The sequence below is a fragment of the Crinia signifera genome, chromosome 8, assembly GCF_055691185.1.
Source record: "Crinia signifera chromosome 8, ASM5569118v1, whole genome shotgun sequence".
Classification (NCBI taxonomy): domain Eukaryota; kingdom Metazoa; phylum Chordata; class Amphibia; order Anura; family Myobatrachidae; genus Crinia; species Crinia signifera.
The window spans coordinates 93,971,941-93,990,768 of NC_139224.1; the positions used below are offsets into that span (position 1 = coordinate 93,971,941).

An 18,828-nucleotide genomic window follows, 5' to 3' on the forward strand; every position below is an offset into this window, starting at 1 on the left:
TCTGTAAAGCGCTGCGGAATATATATGCGCTATATAAGAAACTGTTAATAAATAATAAATAAATGTGCATTTCTGGATTTGGTTATTGTATTAATAGATTGCACATACAGTATATACATTAAATACTCCAATTGTACAACATGCATATTCAGTTAAGAGTTTACAAATTACCCTTCCTACACAGAGGAACTAGTGGTCTTAATGCTCTTCTCCATATTTAACAGTATTAAACACAATAACCATAGATATTAATGCTGTTATATACTTTAAAAATATACAACATACTTATCTACTGAAATAAAAAAATAGAAAAAAGTTGGCTAGTGATTTGATCAATTTTTTTTTTTAAATGAAATGCGCCCATATGCTAGTCTGACTTGTTCTAAGGACAATTTGAATCAATTCTCCTTGAGCTCCCCTGGCAATTCCCCAGGAGGGCTCACTTACAATTTGGCACTTGTTGTACCATTTTTGCATGCAATTTATTGCATGTTTGTACTCTCGGGAGCTGCAGGCAGGGGGCAGGAGAATTTAAAAAAAACTTCAAAAGAATGGGAGGCCGGTGATTGGCTGAGAGAGCTACAAATTCTAGCCATATAAACATAAATTTCATTGCAATATGCTAAGAGTCATACTAATCAATAACATTTCCCTCTGCAACCTAAACATTTTGAGTAGGATGTCTTAGCTGAACAGTGAAGAGTGGTGGTTTTGTCCAAGATGTACAGGTACACATCATAAAAAAGGTAAGCATTTCAGGGTAAAACAATGGTCATGATGACGAGGAAGTGGCCTTTGGTATACCTCAAAACTTTTACTCTTAATGACTAATTTTTTAAAAATTCAATTGTTGGTTTATTGTCTTTTCCTTCAGTAATTTTTGAGAATACTAAGGAGACTTACGGTCCATACAAACTGGGTGATTTTGCCCAGTGTGTATGGACAATGATGAAAGCTGTCATTGCTGGGGGGAAAGCCGCTCTGTGCATACACACTGAGTTGCTTTCCCCCCTGCCTGGTGCTGTCAGCGCGAGGGGGGGGGGTTGCATAGCGCAGTGCTATGCAAAGCCATCCACAAAGCCGCTAATCTGCTGGTAATACAAGCAGATGAACAACTTTCCTGGCGATGATGCGGGGGCGTGCATCACCGCTCATTGCTGGGCCATACACACTGAAAGACACTCAAAACACCAAGTTTGAGCGGCTTTTAGCTCAAAATTGCCCAGTGTGTTTGGGCCTTTACATTGAACAAAGCACTGGACCTCTACAAACGAAACACAAGCAAGGTTCATAGCTACAATGTAACTTCTTTTATGGTATCCATAAGGCAAAGACAAAGTATGTTTTTCTATTTTTTTTTTTACAATAATAACCCTTTACTTACTGAAACAAAAGTATAGAATGAGAGTAGATGCTAAATCAAAGAGGGCTTTGCTGATGTCATGACCATGGGATTAGGTCTCCTCATCAGGGAAGGAGTCGGGTCTCTTTCATTAGCTTTCTGTGTCTGTCACTACAACACATGGAATTGGGTTTTCTTGTGCTTTGGTAAATGCTACCCTCTGTGAATACATCCCCATGACATTAGGTATAATTCCTCTGAAAGCAACACTGATGTTTCCCCCTTAAGGAACCTGTACCTGTACACATAGTCATGGCATCAGCACATGTCCTTTAGGCCACTTGGATCTAGAGTTAATCATAAGATGAGTACTTGTTCTATTGGTACTAGGGTTGAGTATACCCTTTAAGGGGAGGCACATAATTGTTGGCCCAGTTGGCATAGGGCTAGTAAGAATCAAGGAACTCTCTCTATTCTGTGGTTCTACAGCCTGGCTGCTAAAACCTAGTGCTAGTTAACAGAAGATTGAAGGTAATGTCATTTTTTTTTTTTGTCTCTCTCTTTTGTCACTTTTTTATTACACGGTTGTTTGAATTTTCAAGTTTTTTTTACATTTTTTAAATAAACCAGCACAGATAAATAAATAGCAGCAGTATTATGGTAGCATATTGCTTTAGAAACCAATATCGATCACTAATGAGTTATTTTAGAACATTAAAATGATCTATTAAAAATGCTGAATTTTAGACTACTGTCAGTCAATTGTGATGTTCATTGGGTTGTAAACATCTGAGAAACTTTATCTGGACCTCACTCCTGTTCAAGTGGGTAAAGCTACAGTATATATGACCACTATAATGGTCCCTACTGCTCCCCAATGTGCTTTCCAAAGAAAGTAGCTTTCCATTACTTTAAGAAAGTTACATCTTTCTGTGTGCCAATTAGAATAATAAAATATTGTAGACTCTTGCTTACTGGCTGATCTAATGTCTGATATTTACGTTAATAAACAATTTAATCACTGGATACTGTAGCATACATATAGATATATGTGTGCAGTGGCGGCTCTCTCCTCTGCGGAGGATGGGGGCTGCCATGATACCTGGTCCATCCCCACCGCCACTGCTGGTCCTTGCCATTAGTGCCTGCTGTTCCTCGCTGACGATCCAAACCCCTGTCATAGAAGTGGGACATTTCGTATGGTCTGCTGCAGCAGCTCACAGAGATTGCGACTGGCTTCACACTGTGATGGAATTTACCTGGGGGGGGGGTAGCGGCCCAAAGGTAAAATCTGTGAGATTGCACTGGCTTTACTATGAGACTGTACTGGCTTCACCTGCTGCCCAAAAGTAAAATACACAGCTTTATGAGCCTTATTCTAGTTCACTCTCAGAGGCAAATTCTTAGCTGGACAAAACCATGTGCACTGCCGGGGGTCAGATGTAACATTTGCAGAAAGAATTCGATTTGGGTGGGGTTTTTCTTCAAAGTGAGATCTATATTGCAGTGTAAAAATAAAGCAGTCAGTATTTTCCCTGCACAGAAACAAAATAACACACCAAATCTAATTCTATCTGCACCTGTTACATCTGCCCCCCTGCAGAGCACATTTTTTTTCCAGCTAAGAAGGAATTTGCCTCTGTGGGGGGTATTCAATGTCAGAGGCACGGCTGTCGAGCTAGCGCGACAGCCGTGCCCCTGTCCCGTTCTCGCTTACCTCGACTGGAGCTCGGCAGTCGGGATTCAATGTCCCGGCCGCCGAGCGGCGAGAAGGGGGCGTGGCCGCGAGTTGCGGCCGGGAAGTGACGAGCTGCAGCCGGCAGCTCGTCACTTCCCGGCTGTTCTCGGAAGAACGAGCCCGACAGCTAGAGATGTCGGGCTCGTTCTGACAGAAAACCCTGTTCAATGCTGTCGGGGAAGACAGCATTGAATAGGGCCCGTCGAGCATCTCCCCCACGGGAGATGCTCGACGGCGATTGAATATCCCCCTAAGAGTGAACTACAATAAGGCCCAATGTGTGTATGTCCATGTACATACACAACATATTTTAAATACAACATACAAATACATCAACATACATACTATTATATGAATAAATGCATACATTATATGCAGAAATATACGAATATTTTGATATCTAAACAAATTCATTTAATTTAAACATGTATAGTTACTTCATGTTATACTTATGTTATCCATAGTTTTAATAAATTGCAGCAATTTATATCAAAGTTAACTTTACAATTTGTCTTCTGTCATATTCAGAATTGCTTTAAAACTTCAGATATAGAATTGCTCTTTACATAGCGTGCTTTGCAATTGAAAGCTCATTCTCAAAGAATTTTCAGTGCCGTGCCTTTCATCTCTTCAAACCTTTCACCCCTTGACATAATAAGGTGTGAAGAACCTCACTGGTGGGAAACACAAGTCAAAATCATTGCTTTTTTAGTAGAAGAAGGGCTAAGTGTACTTGATGTTCTTACTTTTGTGACCTCTGTTTCTCTGATGCTGACAGTTGTTTGACTTGAACTGTCCAGTAAGGATTTATGTCAAAATATTCACAAAGAAATAAAAGTTTGCAAAGGGAATTGTTCAACCAGCTAGCAAGTCTATGTTAGCATGAATTATTTAGGAACAGTTCTAATCAAAGTTTTTTGCCTAATCAGCGGCCATTTGTCCATTTTTGTAAATTGTAATTTGCCAAACATTACATTAGGCTAAAATGTGTTGTCTTAGGCAATCATCAACATTTCCAAGTCAAAAATTGTAATGAAAGAGCACAAGAATACAACATACTGTATATTGATCTGATTATATGAGTAATCTGGCATACACACGTATACGTTTAATATAGACTATTTCTCTGCTTATATAAGCAAGATCAAATCGAAATTGAACAGAAATCGAATGCTTTTGATTTTGATTTGACCCTGCTGCATTGAAATAGAATAGAAAAATAGACTGTGCAGGCAAGACTATTTAGTACAGATATGTACTATATAGTCTAAATCTAATGTCTACACAGCACTGTGCGATTCTGCCATAGTCAATGTACTTGGGGATCGAATAGAAAGTACACTGCACCATGTGTACACCCCTTTAGAGTATTAAACATCCTAACAGCAGATGTGTGACCTCTAGCATGTAAAAACATAACAGTTTAATCATCTTATCACAACTAAACCTGATATAATGACTCGGAGACATTGGTTTGGCAGAAATTGTTAGCTGGATTTATTTGAATATTTTTAGCTAATTTAATTTGATTTATTATTAATTAATTAATGGTGGCCCCAGAAAGAACGGCTCTTAAACTAAGCTCCACCCCAAAACTTTCATACGCAATCTAGCCTAACATAACAAGCGGTATCCACTCCACCCACTGCATTGACTACCCACTACCTAAGTCAATGACTGGTGAGAACACTGAAAACACACCAGGTCACTCCCCCCCCCCCCGCCACAGGCCAGAGCGAGGCACTTACAGCAGCTACCGCCCGCGTGCCAGGGACTGCCACTGCAGTGCACCTGCCACCAGAGACCGACGCTGAGGTAGGGAGAGCAGCTGCCAGTGCCTGTGGAGCCGTTCATGTCCAGGCCTAGTCTGCCATCTGCCGCAAAGCGAGCGGGCGACCGGGCAGAGCGGCAGGGAGGGGGAGACACAGGGGACCTGGGCATACCGATAAACGGGCAATGGGTAACTAAGGTGAAAGGGAGCTACCACTGGGCCACAAGCAAATTAAGGGAGCCAAAGCAAACACGCCACTCACCCAAAACTTTTTCAGGAAAGATAGGAAGACATACCTAAGATCCTTATTGGCTCCCCGAGTCACATGCTGCCCAAGGTACACACCCAACCTGGTATGTTTAACTCACTCCATGTCTATTCAGCCATTACGTTGTTTGAATAGTAACTTGTAATGATGGTTACATCATGTTATGGTTTATTGATAATTTTTACTTGTGATTTTCAAGTAGAAATGATGAAAACATTTATTAACTTTGTAACTACTTCATTCATTTATTTATGGATGATTTATCCATAAATAAATGAATGACATTGTTACAAAGTTTTCAACTTTATGTTTGTAATATTTTAAGCAGCACGATAAAGTGTAAATGTAAGTCGAAAGCAATACCCTCTGTTGGATTGTTCATTTGCAATTGGAATATAACTGATCTATTAATGACATGGTGGAGCTACTTCTTCAAATAATGTACAATAGAATAATGAAACAAGTTGCAGAAAAGTAATTCCACTCACTATAGATTAAGGCTTGGAGTAAAATTAAGTCATTTTGAAATTTGTAAAATTGTAAAATACCAGTTCGGAGCTGATTGGGGTTTTACTTTATCTCTCTATGCGGCATGTCACATCTCCAACAAAGTATGATAGTGTAATGACAATTTTACATTTTACATAATTAAATCATTTAAACCCAATGCTAGTGTTGTCTTAATGTGTATATGCCAACCTATCTCCCATGCAATTACCATTTAAGGATATAACTATATATGGGATTTTTTTAATGATAAAAACTAAATTAATGAATTAATACTTATGGGAAAATTACAGTTTTTCCTGTATAAACTTCCTACACCTTAATAGTCAATTCATTTCTGCAACAACATTACATATTCCTTTGCTAAGGTACTTATCCTGATTGTAAGCTTGCGAGAAGGGTCCTCATACCTTTGACTGTAAATACCCCAAAAATACGGAATATGCTGCGCTATATAAGAAACTATAAAATAAATAAAAGCTTTCTGTAATAGCTCTATGATTAGGGCAGGCAGTGATGTGCATTGTTCATTGCATGGTACAGGTTCCAAATGTTCCAAACTAGATGAATACAGTTATTTTTGCTTTCATAGCTGGAATCCAGGTGAAATAACACATATGATTTTACTAAAGTTTGAGTATTCAACAGTAGTTACAGCTGCAGTTGTTTCTAACTGTAGATGCACAGTACATTATTATACAGTAAGTGCTTTGGTAAATGCTGACTAAAATAAGTAAAACGGTATGCAGTCATAAGATCTACAGTGTCTAGGTGTACAGAGAATATAATAATGCCTGAAGCATGGCGAGCGAAGCGAGAGGGGACGCGGTACAATTAGACAGTGTCTATACCGACCTCTGTTGACATAGACACCAAAAAAAATCCTTTTGATGTCGACATTGTTACCATGCCAACCTTCTGAATGCCGATCTTTTGACCATGTCGACCTTATGACTGTCAAACTTTTGGCCCTATCGACCTTTTGACTGTTGACCTTTTCATCATGTTGACCTTTTGACTGTTGAACTTTTGACCCTGTCGACCAATAGTGGTCAACCGTTTGACTTTGCAGATCTAATATACTGTAACTAAGTAAAACAGGGATAAATAACTGCTATATAAAGTAAAATGCCATGCACTGTGTAAATGTAGCACTGAAATTATGAAGATTCAGATGACAGTTCATACAATGAGGTACTCACAGATTAGATACAATAGACAGAGCACTGTCATAGACAATTATGCATAAGTTTGATATTGATAAAGGTCGTAACAATACTTTGACCGCAGTTTGACAGATTTTTACAATTGTTGAAATAAGGCAGAGGAGGTGCTCACCTATTTCACAAAGAACTGGCATCTCCTTCAGTATATCACAAAGAACTGGCATGTAAATGTAAAGCACAAATGAATCATAATAAATCTGAATTCTCTGAAATTAGACTATGAATTTTGCAGCTTAAAAATGTCCAGTTTTGTCAGAGTTTATATAAGTAATGGATACATTTTAAACCTACATCTAATACATAAAGGTGTCTATTTGGTAAGCATTGGGGAGACCAACCAGCGCCTGTCATTTTTCAATAACAGCCTGTAACATGAGGCGCTCCTACTTAGCTCCTATTCAATGCCCTATGGCGAGCTATGATGGCGAGCAGCGCCGATAGCTCACCATAATAGCTTGCGGGTCAGTATTCAACTGACCTCCCAGCATTTGCCGTTTCCACCTCGCTGGGTCTTTTCAGAGCAGTTGAAACAGCGAGTGTGGCCATCAAAACGGCGAGGATTCCCCAGGAACATGGAATAGGGTGAGGGGCCGGCGAGGGGGTTAGATGCCAAGGATTGCCATATGCTTCCTTTGGCATGATAGCTGTCCACGTGTATTTACACTAGCGGGATGGATTGTCACAGGCACAGTAATGGAATATTTGGATTAATATTGAAAAACCAACATATGACCGTATTTGAAGAACAAGTCTAACAAGGTACAGGGTTGGTGGTGCTCCCAAATAAGTTCAGCAAAACAACTAAAGATAGAGGTATGTCTCAGATATGTCTTCCTTTGTCTACCTGAGACATACCTCTTTTTTCAGATGTCCACGTGTAGCTGCTTTGCAAGTAGCCATCTATGAAGGTGGTGTTACTGGAGCTGTTAAACTCAGCTGTATAGTTAAACCACACATTCAATAGGAATATTTATTAGTCCCATTATACCAGCCCACTCCCTTACAGTGAAAAGCATTAAGCTGATATGGCATGCAGAACACAAGACATGATGAAAGACTATGGGGTTATTCAATGTTGGGTCACAGCTGTCGAGCTGGCCCAACAGCCGTGACCCTGTCCCGCTATCGGTCTGCTTGACCGAGAATTTGCAGGTGGGATTCAATGTCCTGCCTGCCACGAGTTGAGAAGGGGTCATGGCCGCGAGCTGCAGCTGGGTGCTGGTCAATTCCCGGCCATTCTCGGCAGAACGAGCCTGACTGCTTGTGAAGTCGGGCTCAATCTGCCGAGATCCCCTGTTCAATGCTGTCGGCGAAGACAGCATTAAATAGGGCCCCATAGCCTTCTCCCCCGTCGGGAGATGGCTGCGGGAGATTGAATATCCCCTAGGGGCAAACGCAGGATTTTCAGAAGGGGGTTTCCATAGGGGCGGAGCAAAGCACGGAGATGGACACTTAGGTGACCCAGTATATGCTGGGTCAGTTAAAGTATTATAGATAGACCACATGTATATAAATAATAATAATAATAATAATAATAAAAAAAAATAGATATATATATATATATACAAGAGTAGGGCGGTCCGCCACTCTCCCCTCCGGTATTGGAGACCTCGGTGCCCTCCAAACAGGTGTACAGCAAGGACAAGAAAAAGGCGGCACTCCAAGGATTTTCAATTCAGATTAGTGTATTCAAGATGTCATCTTGAATACACTAATCTGAATTGAAAATCCTTGGAGTACCGCCTTTTTCTTGTCCTTGCTATATATATATATATATATATATATATATATATATATATATATATATATATACAGTAGATGTGTGTATATATATATATACACACACACATATACATACATACATACATATACTGTATATACATACAAGGGCATCAACAGCAGTGTAGACCCCTGGGCATAGCAATGTATTGGGGCCCCCACTGATCCTCCAGTGGTAGGGGTGGGGGAAGCTTTGATGTCCCGCGGGTGGTAGGGGGTATTATATCAACCGCTAAGCATGTAGGGCCTGGATCATTAATTTCCACTAATTACCCCTTTACTGCACAGATGTTGGGAGATGGGGTGGGAGAAGGGGGCATTGGGCTGAATGAAGGAGCCCTGATACATAACTTCTACGGTGGTAGAGGATGTTTAATATCCAGAGGAGGGGTGTATAGTGGAGTGGGCTTATTATTCATAATTTTCTGGTGGGAGGACAGCTTGCTTGACTGCAGATATCTCCAGTTCCCGGAAATATATTTCTTAGATTTTAATGCAATTAAAAACTAGAGAATCCCACCTACCAAATGGTATTAGGGACTATGGGATCAGAGTTCAGGAGGCAGAGCAAGCTGGAGCAGTAACCAGCTGCTGGAAGGCTGATATCTCTGGTTCTGGGAGAAGTAGAGACAAGCTGCTAGTGTCCATCAAAGGGGGAGAGTCCCAGCTTTTGGAATATTCTCTCAAAAAAACTCTAAGTCAGAGAGAACCTGAAATATCTGACTGGGAAGAGCAATTAACAGGCTTGGATGGGGACCACTGCTTTGAAGTCAGATATCTCCGGTTCCCAAGGGCCGATTTTTAAAATTCTTGTACCCATGGAAAGAGGGGACCCTCAGCTTTCTGCCTATGGCCCTTAGACTCCTGGGGTGCGCTACTGTCCCCGTAAACAGAAATACATTCCCAAATTGCATGTTTAACAATACATTTCAGCAATTTTACTAGTAATCCCTGTAAGTATTTTTTTATGGGTAAATTTACTAAAATGACAGATCTATTGAACATGGGATGTTGCCCATAGCAACCAATCAGATTATTCTTATTTATTTAGCACCTTCTAGAAGATAATAGATAGTATCTGATCGGATGTTATGAGCAACATTCCATCTTAGTAAATTTACCCCTTAGTGTTAGATGGGAAATATATAAAAAATATAAAAATATGTACCGGTAATGTTTTTTACTTGTCTTTTTATATGACCAATCTGTAAGTCTTATGGTGTGTACACACAGTGAGATTCCTTTGCTATTTGACATAAGATTCGATTGCTATGCAATCATTACTAAGTCTGTACTATATACATAAAATTCATGCTATCTGCATTCGATTTGCATTATTTAGTCATTGCTGCACTCTCTATTCCGCTTTTTGATATGTGCTGAAAGGGAGCGCGCATTGGGATCAAAAGGTTAAAAACCTTATATAGTCAAAGGGGGTATGCAATGTGCCGCCGCTATTTCCGACGTGGGAAATAGCTTCAGCTTCCTATTCAATGCTGTCATTAGCGACAGCATTGATGCAGGATCACGGCACAACGGGCCCGACTTCAGAAGCTGTCGGGTCCTTTCTGCCGATAACGGCCGTGGATTTTCGTGATCCAGGCCGCAGATCGACAAACCACGGCCGTTTTCACGGCCACGCACCCTGTGTGCCAATCCGCAGATGGGACATTGAATTACGTCTGTCGTTATGTGGTTGATCTGACAACAAACGGGCCAGGATCACGGCTGTCGGCGGGGATCGACAGCTGTGATCCCAGATTGCATACCCCCCAAAATCTAATGTTAAATCTCACCGTGTGTACACAGCATAAAACCTAAACTGACCAAAGAGTTATAGTCACATTCAACCATTTCCTGTGAATGGCCTTAGTATTTCACTGTTTTATTGTCCATAAATCTTTATCACAATTTCCATGGTAAGCACTTTGAGTGCCAACATCTATGAGATCTGTTCAAAATATCCTCTAAAAATGCCATCGTCACTCACATTTGTTATATAATTTCAAATGAAAAATGTTGTGTAAAAAAGACTATATTATTATTATTATATTATAGGAGAAGAGGAGGCCCGTGTGCGGCCTTCTCGGCCGGCCCCCTGCTCTCTAATGGGAGAGGTGCTGGGAGCAGTAGAGTCTGCACACTCTAGTGCTCAAACTGTACTGCGCATGTGCGAACCACCGCTGTGGTGTGGAGTCTGAGCACTGTAGCACTTAGACTCCACTGCACATGCTCAGATTGCCGGAAAAATGGCTGCCATGTTTGCGTGGCTATTTTTACATCTATTTTGACAAATTAATTTGGCACTCAATGGGTTAAACTTTCTTCATTCTCACTACAAGTTACATGATTGATATATACAGCTGTAAAAATTGTTTAGCTTTAGCATGCTTGATGACAAAAATAATATTTTGTTACTTTAGTAAGACAGTGAAGTGGTTAATGAATCACCTTTGTCGATGTTGTATGGAAGCAGGAGGTCATAAATTAGGACCGGCCTTTACTGAATTCTTTCTGAGGCTGAACTAAGGATAGCCATGCAAATTGACATTTTACAAGCCACCCTTTTTAATTTTTTGGAAATACTGCAGCAATAAAATTGTTGCATGTATATAGTGAAATTATGATGTTAGTTTATTAACAATATATGGTTTATAAAAAAAATAAAAAATAAAATAACAATGCAAAATACAGTATGTCCCCCTTTGATATCTGGAAATCCTAAACAAAGGAACCAACTACATACAGTAACTGCCATTTTTACATCTGCTCAGTAGAGTAGTTGCAGCTTTACACAGAGGAAATCTGTAAATAATCCATTTTATCATTTATCCTTTTACAAGTTCCTCAGCCATTCTCCAGTACCTAATAATAATGTAATCTATTTAGAGACTCTAATATGAACATGAATACATAATATGTAAATGTTTGGAAATCTAATTTGAAGTGAGATAATTAAAGGAAACATTGCAGTAATAAAATCTGTCTTTTGTTGTTTTATATTTCAGGCTACTCAGTGCATTGAACTGCAGCCTTTATGTGATAATAAACATGAGGTTGATGTGAATGAACAGTATCAGTCTATATTATTACTGTAGCAATGCAGCAGAGATAGAACGGAGTACTGGGAGAGAGACAAATAAAATGATTGACAGTAACAAATATAAATCATGCAGAAGCTGTTACATTTGTACAAATAAAAGAATAAGGGAAACAAATTTAATGAAAAAAGATACATATTAATAGGAGAAAATAAATCAAATAAATAAAATCCAGGCGATGTTTTCATGTTAACATAATGAAATATTCTTTAATTAAGTGTAGGTAAACAAATATGTAAATTATATCCAATTCCTATTATGGGCAATGATAGTCCCAAATAGCGAAACACTCTATAATATCTTAAAATTTTAAACCTCTATGGTCATTTCCTTACTGCATTGGTTTTCAATCTCGGTGCACAGAACCCCACACAGTTCACAGATCACCTAGCAGGTGCAAAGGTGCATTCATTAATCAATGACACATTTCAAAAGATCCACAGGTGAACCTAATTATTTCACTTGTGATTCTGTGAGGAGACCTGAACGAATTGCACTGTGTGGGATCATGAAGACTGAGTTTAGGTGGCCATACATCAGAAAGATATTGTACCCAATCATACAATCTCAATGGATTGTATGATAGATTGTTTGCAGATTGTGTACACATTGTGTGCACACAAACATACAATGTCGGCCCTGGGAGATTGGAGGATTGGTCCTCTGCTCTGACGTGCTGCACATCAGATCATTTGGGATTGGGAGCAGATTGCATGTGGTTTTAAGCACATGCAATCTGTCTTTAGATGGCTCATACAACCAGAGTCATGTGACACTCCCTCCCTGACTAGCAAAGAAGAGAGGTACAGCTTCCGGGCGGCCCGTGGCAGTGAAGATGCTGGGAGCCGCAGAAGTATCCAAGCGGCAGATGGGCGGGAGGCTGAAGAGAGCGGTGGATGTCCTTTTGCACAATTCTGGCACTACTCCTCCTTTTCAGAGGATTGCTGCATTCGGGCTATTTAATAATGGCATAACACAGCATATGTGAGCAGATTGGTAGTTGCTGGCAACCTGTAAATTAAAAAAAAAAAAAAAAAATGGATTTTTGGTACTCGTATCCTTTTGATCCTAGTAGGCCAGCCCCCTATTTAAATGAATCTTCAATCATACAATCATGCAGCAGATGGATTGTATGATGGATTGTATGACAGATTGTGAGTACATTGTGTGTCCAAAACCCACCAAGGACTGCCAGGGAGTTGAAGAGAATTTGGACACAATCATGATTGTAAAGCTGTGTACACACGGTACACTTATCGCTGGCAATATGGTCGCTGAGCGACCATATTGCCAGCTATTGGAGTGTGCACCAGCGATAAATCACCGGGTGCGCGCTCCCGTTTTCAGCCCCTGAATGGTCACTGGTTGGAGGCGCATGCTCCTCCGACCAGTGACATCCCCTGCCTCTTCTCCCGGCAGTGTGACATTTTCATCTGCAACCATCTCTGGTCACAGATGAAAACAGGACACTGAGCAATATGAATGCTGAGCAATATATTGCTAGCAATATATTGCCAGCGATCATATTGTCCCGTGTGTACGCACCTTAAGACCAGTCTTTCTGATGTATGGCCACCTTTAAAGAACCTGTGCTTACTGCTTTATTTTGTTCTTTTTGTTATAAATAGATTTTTTTAAATAATAAAATATCTATGAGCAGGTGATAGGGAAAAATATTCTGCAAATATTTTGTAGACTGTGGGATTTATACAGTTAGAAATAAAGTAAGAATAGAACAATCATTGCAGATACTGTTGGTTAGATTTAAAATGTGCTCAATAGTTTTTTATCTTATTTATTTATTACGTTTCTTATATAGCACATACATATTCCGCAGCGCTTTACAGAGAATATTTGAACAATCTCATCGGTCCCTGCCCCAGTGGAGCTCACAATCTATATTCCCTACCACATGTGTACACACACACACACAGACGGGGAGAACATACAAACTACACAGTTAGAGCCATGCTTATATGCAAGCACCCTCACCAACCTGCACTGTCTGCATGGCACTTGCATGGGGGGCTGGGGGCGGAAGGGGCAGTGGGGGTCTGTATGATGGCAGTTGTGGCGTTAGGCCATGGGAAATTCAAATGCTGTTTTTTTTCATGTAAATGCCAGCATGACACGAGGTGCCGGGGGTGGGTGGCTGACATCATACAGTATGTGATGGTCGCCGACCATTGAATGATTTCTTCAGCAGCAGCCACATGAGCATCTCTGGGACTCAGGAAGCTGCGAGCTTCTCCCCTTCCCGAGTCAACCAGAATCAGGCCCATACTGCCTTCAAAACCCCTTCCACAGATAAAAAGCCACTGCGGAAAATCTCATAACTTCCTTAATTCTAATTTCTATCAAGCTTGACTCAATTAAAAGCTTCATTTGCAATCTATATCGGATCTTAAGATGAATAAACAGTTTCAATTTCTTATAAAAGAGATACATATTTAAATTCTAAACAGAGCATATTTTACACCAAAATCCAAATAATTTATAGGTGACACCCTCAAATTGCTATAATTGCAAGACGCAAAAATTGTACATTTCCTGAAGGACTGTTATCAAGTAAATATGGACCGTTCTTTAAGGCTACTGTACATTAAGGATATCTTAAAAATAAAATCTAAAATTTCCACAAAGTAGGCATTTTTTAACATGTTTATGTTAAATTGGTAAAAAATGTGTAGAAAAGTTCTGTGATACGTGACTTCTATATGCACTTTGTCCGCATGCCAATAGATGGCAATGGTGTCCCCTTTTAAATTTATCACCACCTAGGAAGTATTGTCACCATTTTTAGTTTCAGTATGAGAGACAGTATAATATAGACATTCAAGAAGCATACATGTAAAACTGTAAGACAGATGCTAATTTACAAATTTGTGTTCTATAAGGGAAAATGTTCCTTCTAATATATATTTTCATAAATGTTACAGAATACTCAGATTTACACTCTATATATCAACCTACTGTATATACACTCAGGGCTTGATTCTGGTTGGTTCAGTAAGCTGCGAAGATAGCAGCTTACCAATCACCAGAGAGGACACTCCATCATGTAATGAAGACACATCCCCTCCAATGCTATTGCTGCAAGAGAAATCATTCGACCATCGAAGGGCCATTACATGATTTACTTCACATGTAAAAGCTGAAGTATTAGGTAATCAGTTATTAGGCATTACAAAATAAACCCACCTGAAAAGTGTTTGCACATTAACTATTGTCTTGGCATCTGCCATGTAGTCTTCCTCGGCACTCATTGTGCTTTCCTTGTCTACAACCACCATGTTAGCTGCAAAGGTTACTCCACATTTCAGCAAGTCATCTAGGCTTTTAAAAACACAAAAAGAGCATAATAGTTCTCTGCAATATAATGATATGTAATACAAAGAAAACATAAATATAACACATGCAAACACATAAAGACTGATGTATGTACAATACATAGTGTCAAATATAAGCACCTGGATAGATATTAAATTCTTTATACTGTAGGTTCTCCTGGTAGTACATTTACACCACATGAACTTCTATTTAATATGCTTTTCAAGACATAACAAGACAGAAGTGGTCATCAAAGGGATACAAGTTATATTTAAACTCTTAATTTCATATACTGTAGGAGCATTTCTCAGAAATATTATGTTGCTATTTGTATTGCCAGTGAGAGTTGTCTGTGTTAACTTTGACCAGTTAAATATGGTCCCCAAATACCCTAATAGTTCAGGTATTGAAGCTATCCATGGCTCAGCATACAGATGTGTCCTTTGTGTTTTTTCCATGAGGCATATGAGAAGCCACAATGGAAGCCACGGCTCACATGTATACAGTATGCCTTTCATACTGCGATGTGTAACCATCACAATCCAGCTACACCCGCTGCTATACAGAGCAAAACTGTACCTTGAAACATCTGTTTATAGAAAATAAAATTGACTGATATACTAATAAAGTCATCTGTGTCCAAACATGGATGTATTTAAACCGGGTCCATTAGTGTGCCTTGAGAAAAGTGTTTGGGAACCTCTGGCTTCATGTTTTAGTTATCAAGTTGGATGCCAATTGGTCTACCCTGGGAATGATTTAATGATCTAAATAATGTGAATATATGAAAGTAGTAATTGACCACAGTTGATCTAACTCTGCATATTCTGCTAACATTTACAAGCCCATACACTTCCATGCACCTAATCACCAATCCAGATATTCTGCAATCATTTAATATTGATCTGTTCTTCCTTAGTCCCTGGACGTGGACTCTCCCTGGGCTGGATATAGACTCTCTCTGACGCTCTAGAAACATGTACTGCATATTTGTCAGCTTTTACTGGGTCTTTGGCAGTTTCCCTCTCTGATAGATGTACTGTAGACTCCTTTGAACATAGTAGATTAACCTGATAGGTTGGCAGCTCTTTAGGCAAGACTGGCAGCTTTCTCTGTAAGATTGGCAGCTCTCTCTGTCACACATGCAGCTTTCTCTGCAGGTCTTGCATCCCTCATTATAGGACTTCTCAATGCTTATAGTTTTCCTGTAATGATGTTGTCCTTTCTCTCTTTGCCTCTGTTTGTAGCATATCTCTCCACAGTTCCCAGTGACTTCTCCCTTTCCCAGTATACTCAATATAAGCTCACCGTTCCTGCACCAATATTGGTTTAGCGAGGTGATGGTGTCTATGATGGACATCCATTCCTCATCTATGGCCAGACTCTTGCACTTCATCATCATCATCATCATCATCATCATCATCCTCTTTAGCACCATACCTATCCATGTTTGCTAGTTGCTGACCTCATTTTGTAATTCCTGTCAACAGGCATTCTAGATGCTGTGTTTTCTAGTGTCCATGTAATGTTTAGTAACCATCCCTTTCTGTGGTTCTTCCTCCCCATTCTAGAAATCTAAGTCCATCAATGCAAGTGGGTACTGGGTCCAAGGGTTCCATTAATAAAACATTACTGAATTGGTTTCTTATCATGTTCCCCCTTTGCTATTTAGTTCAAACATTCTAATGGCCCCCTTACATAACAGATGTTTTGGGACAATCTTCCAATCCCCGATGGCTGGGTCAAGGAATCGGAAAAATTACTGTGTTTTAAAATCCTGATTCCATGATCCTGACTAGAAACTGTTACTTTGTAAAACTGGGCATTTCTATGATGATTAATTTCCCCCTGATTCCCTGATGGATCATCACTGGCCACTTATTTGCATATTGGCAATGCTGGAAAATCAGGGAAATGGTGTGCTTGATGTTTAGGGACCATAACTCCTTGATTGTGTAAAAGCTGCTGTAGCCATGTTAACGTTAAAAGGAACTGGATAGTTACATTATATGCTTCAAAGCTATTTCATATCTCATGACAATATAGAGCAATAAGGCACAGGCACAGAACACAAGATAATTAGGTAAAATGAATCTGTTAATATATTGTATATAAAATTTGTCTACTTGCTACAGTACATTGTACATGTGTGGTGCCTTTCATTTACCCTGATGTCTTTCCTTTATTTATGAAACTGGTACATTCAGTAAGTTCACTCTCATATTCCAAAACCTCAATGTACAGTAGTTTCTTAAATGCAAGACAAGAAGACTACAAGATAATACCATTTATTACCAACTCTCTCCTTCCCTTACCATGAGGAAATATCAAGCAAAATCAATACTGAAAACATTGTTTTATAGCAATAAAAAGAACATAGTCTTGATACATACTGTAATCAGATACATACCATAATATTCACTCTAAATTCAAGGATGGAACTTGTGCATTAAAATGTAATAGAACTCAATGCAATTGTGTGAAAGACCCAGTGGGATATGCAGTTTACCTACATCATTGTCATGTTGTATAATGTTTTTATAGTCACAAATTACTTTGGGAAACAAACTATGGGAAATGGCTGGGTTTGGAAAACACTGCATTTCTTTTATAAGATTACTTTGTCAGGTGGTAGGTAATTGTATTTTTCCAGTTTGTTTTTGTGGGACAAATACATGTATTTGTTTTTACAGGATTTTGACAATATGATTTTGTTCATCTATATACTATGATTAGTGGTTTCATATGGGATTGATCGCATTATTAGATTCTAATATTTTAGCAGCATATTTAATATTTTTCAATACAAAAAAAAAACTATTTCTTACGAATGTGCATGCACAATTAGTATAATAGATTGCAGTGGTGTACAAAGTGCACGAACTATGTGTAAAATGCATATACAGTTATAGTTTCCCAATGCATATGTGAGATGAATCACAGTTAGACTCATTTTAACTCAAATACTTTAATTGCTTGCAAAAATAAGGTTATCATCCAGTTAGATGATGACAGTTTGTGATTCGCAACAGTCAGTAAAACCAAGGTTTATGTCTTGGCTTTGATTGCCACTGATTCATATGAGCCAATTACCCCATCAGGGAAGCATGTTGTTGAAGTCATCTGTTATCAGGAATGTAATAACCTAGCGCTAGTTTATGCTTTTCATCTACGAGACCCATTTTTTGGTGCTTCAAATCCTTTTTCTTCTGCAAATGTGCCCACTCTTCTTCTCATTAGTGCGCTCTTGGCACTTAAGGAGCCTTGTCACTTGTGGTCAGCTGAGGTGATGTGGGCAACCGTTTCAAATTAAATTGCCTTATTTAAGTACTGTGTATATTATTTAATTTGAGTATATCAGATATTAGCTTACCTGTGCTGTTGCTCGCAAATTCCTACATTTTGTTTTCTAATCAGCTTGGATATAATGGGAGAAATTAGATAGGATGAGAGAAATCTCCAGGTTTTTAAAGTGGCAATCATTGCAAAACCAGTTTGATTTTGAAGTGTAAATTATTGCCACTTTATAAAAAAACTGGAGCTTTTTTACCAAATATCTCACTTTCTGAATCTCTCATCCTATTAAGTTTCACCCATACTCTCCTATTTGACTTGTAATTCTACCACATATTTCTAGGCAATACAGGATGGATTCTGATCCTGGTCTCCTTTACTTTCCAATTTGGCGCATCACTCTGCATGTGTATACAAGGAATTCTTTAACCACAAGTTACCAGCTGGCCACACCATAAGGGTAGCACAAATG

General features: G+C 39.2%; 1 protein-coding gene across 12 annotated transcripts in view; it reads right to left on the bottom strand.

Moving 5' to 3' along the window:
• KCNT2 (potassium sodium-activated channel subfamily T member 2) overlaps positions 1 to 18,828 on the bottom strand; it is an 852,827-nt gene that overhangs the window by 108,549 nt on the left and 725,450 nt on the right. For all 12 annotated transcript variants that reach the window (XM_083156802.1, XM_083156806.1, XM_083156799.1 and 9 more), the window contains one exon: positions 14,934 to 15,068. In XM_083156802.1, the coding sequence (XP_083012928.1) occupies positions 14,934 to 15,068 (135 nt within the window). The remainder of the gene's footprint in view (positions 1 to 14,933; positions 15,069 to 18,828) is intronic.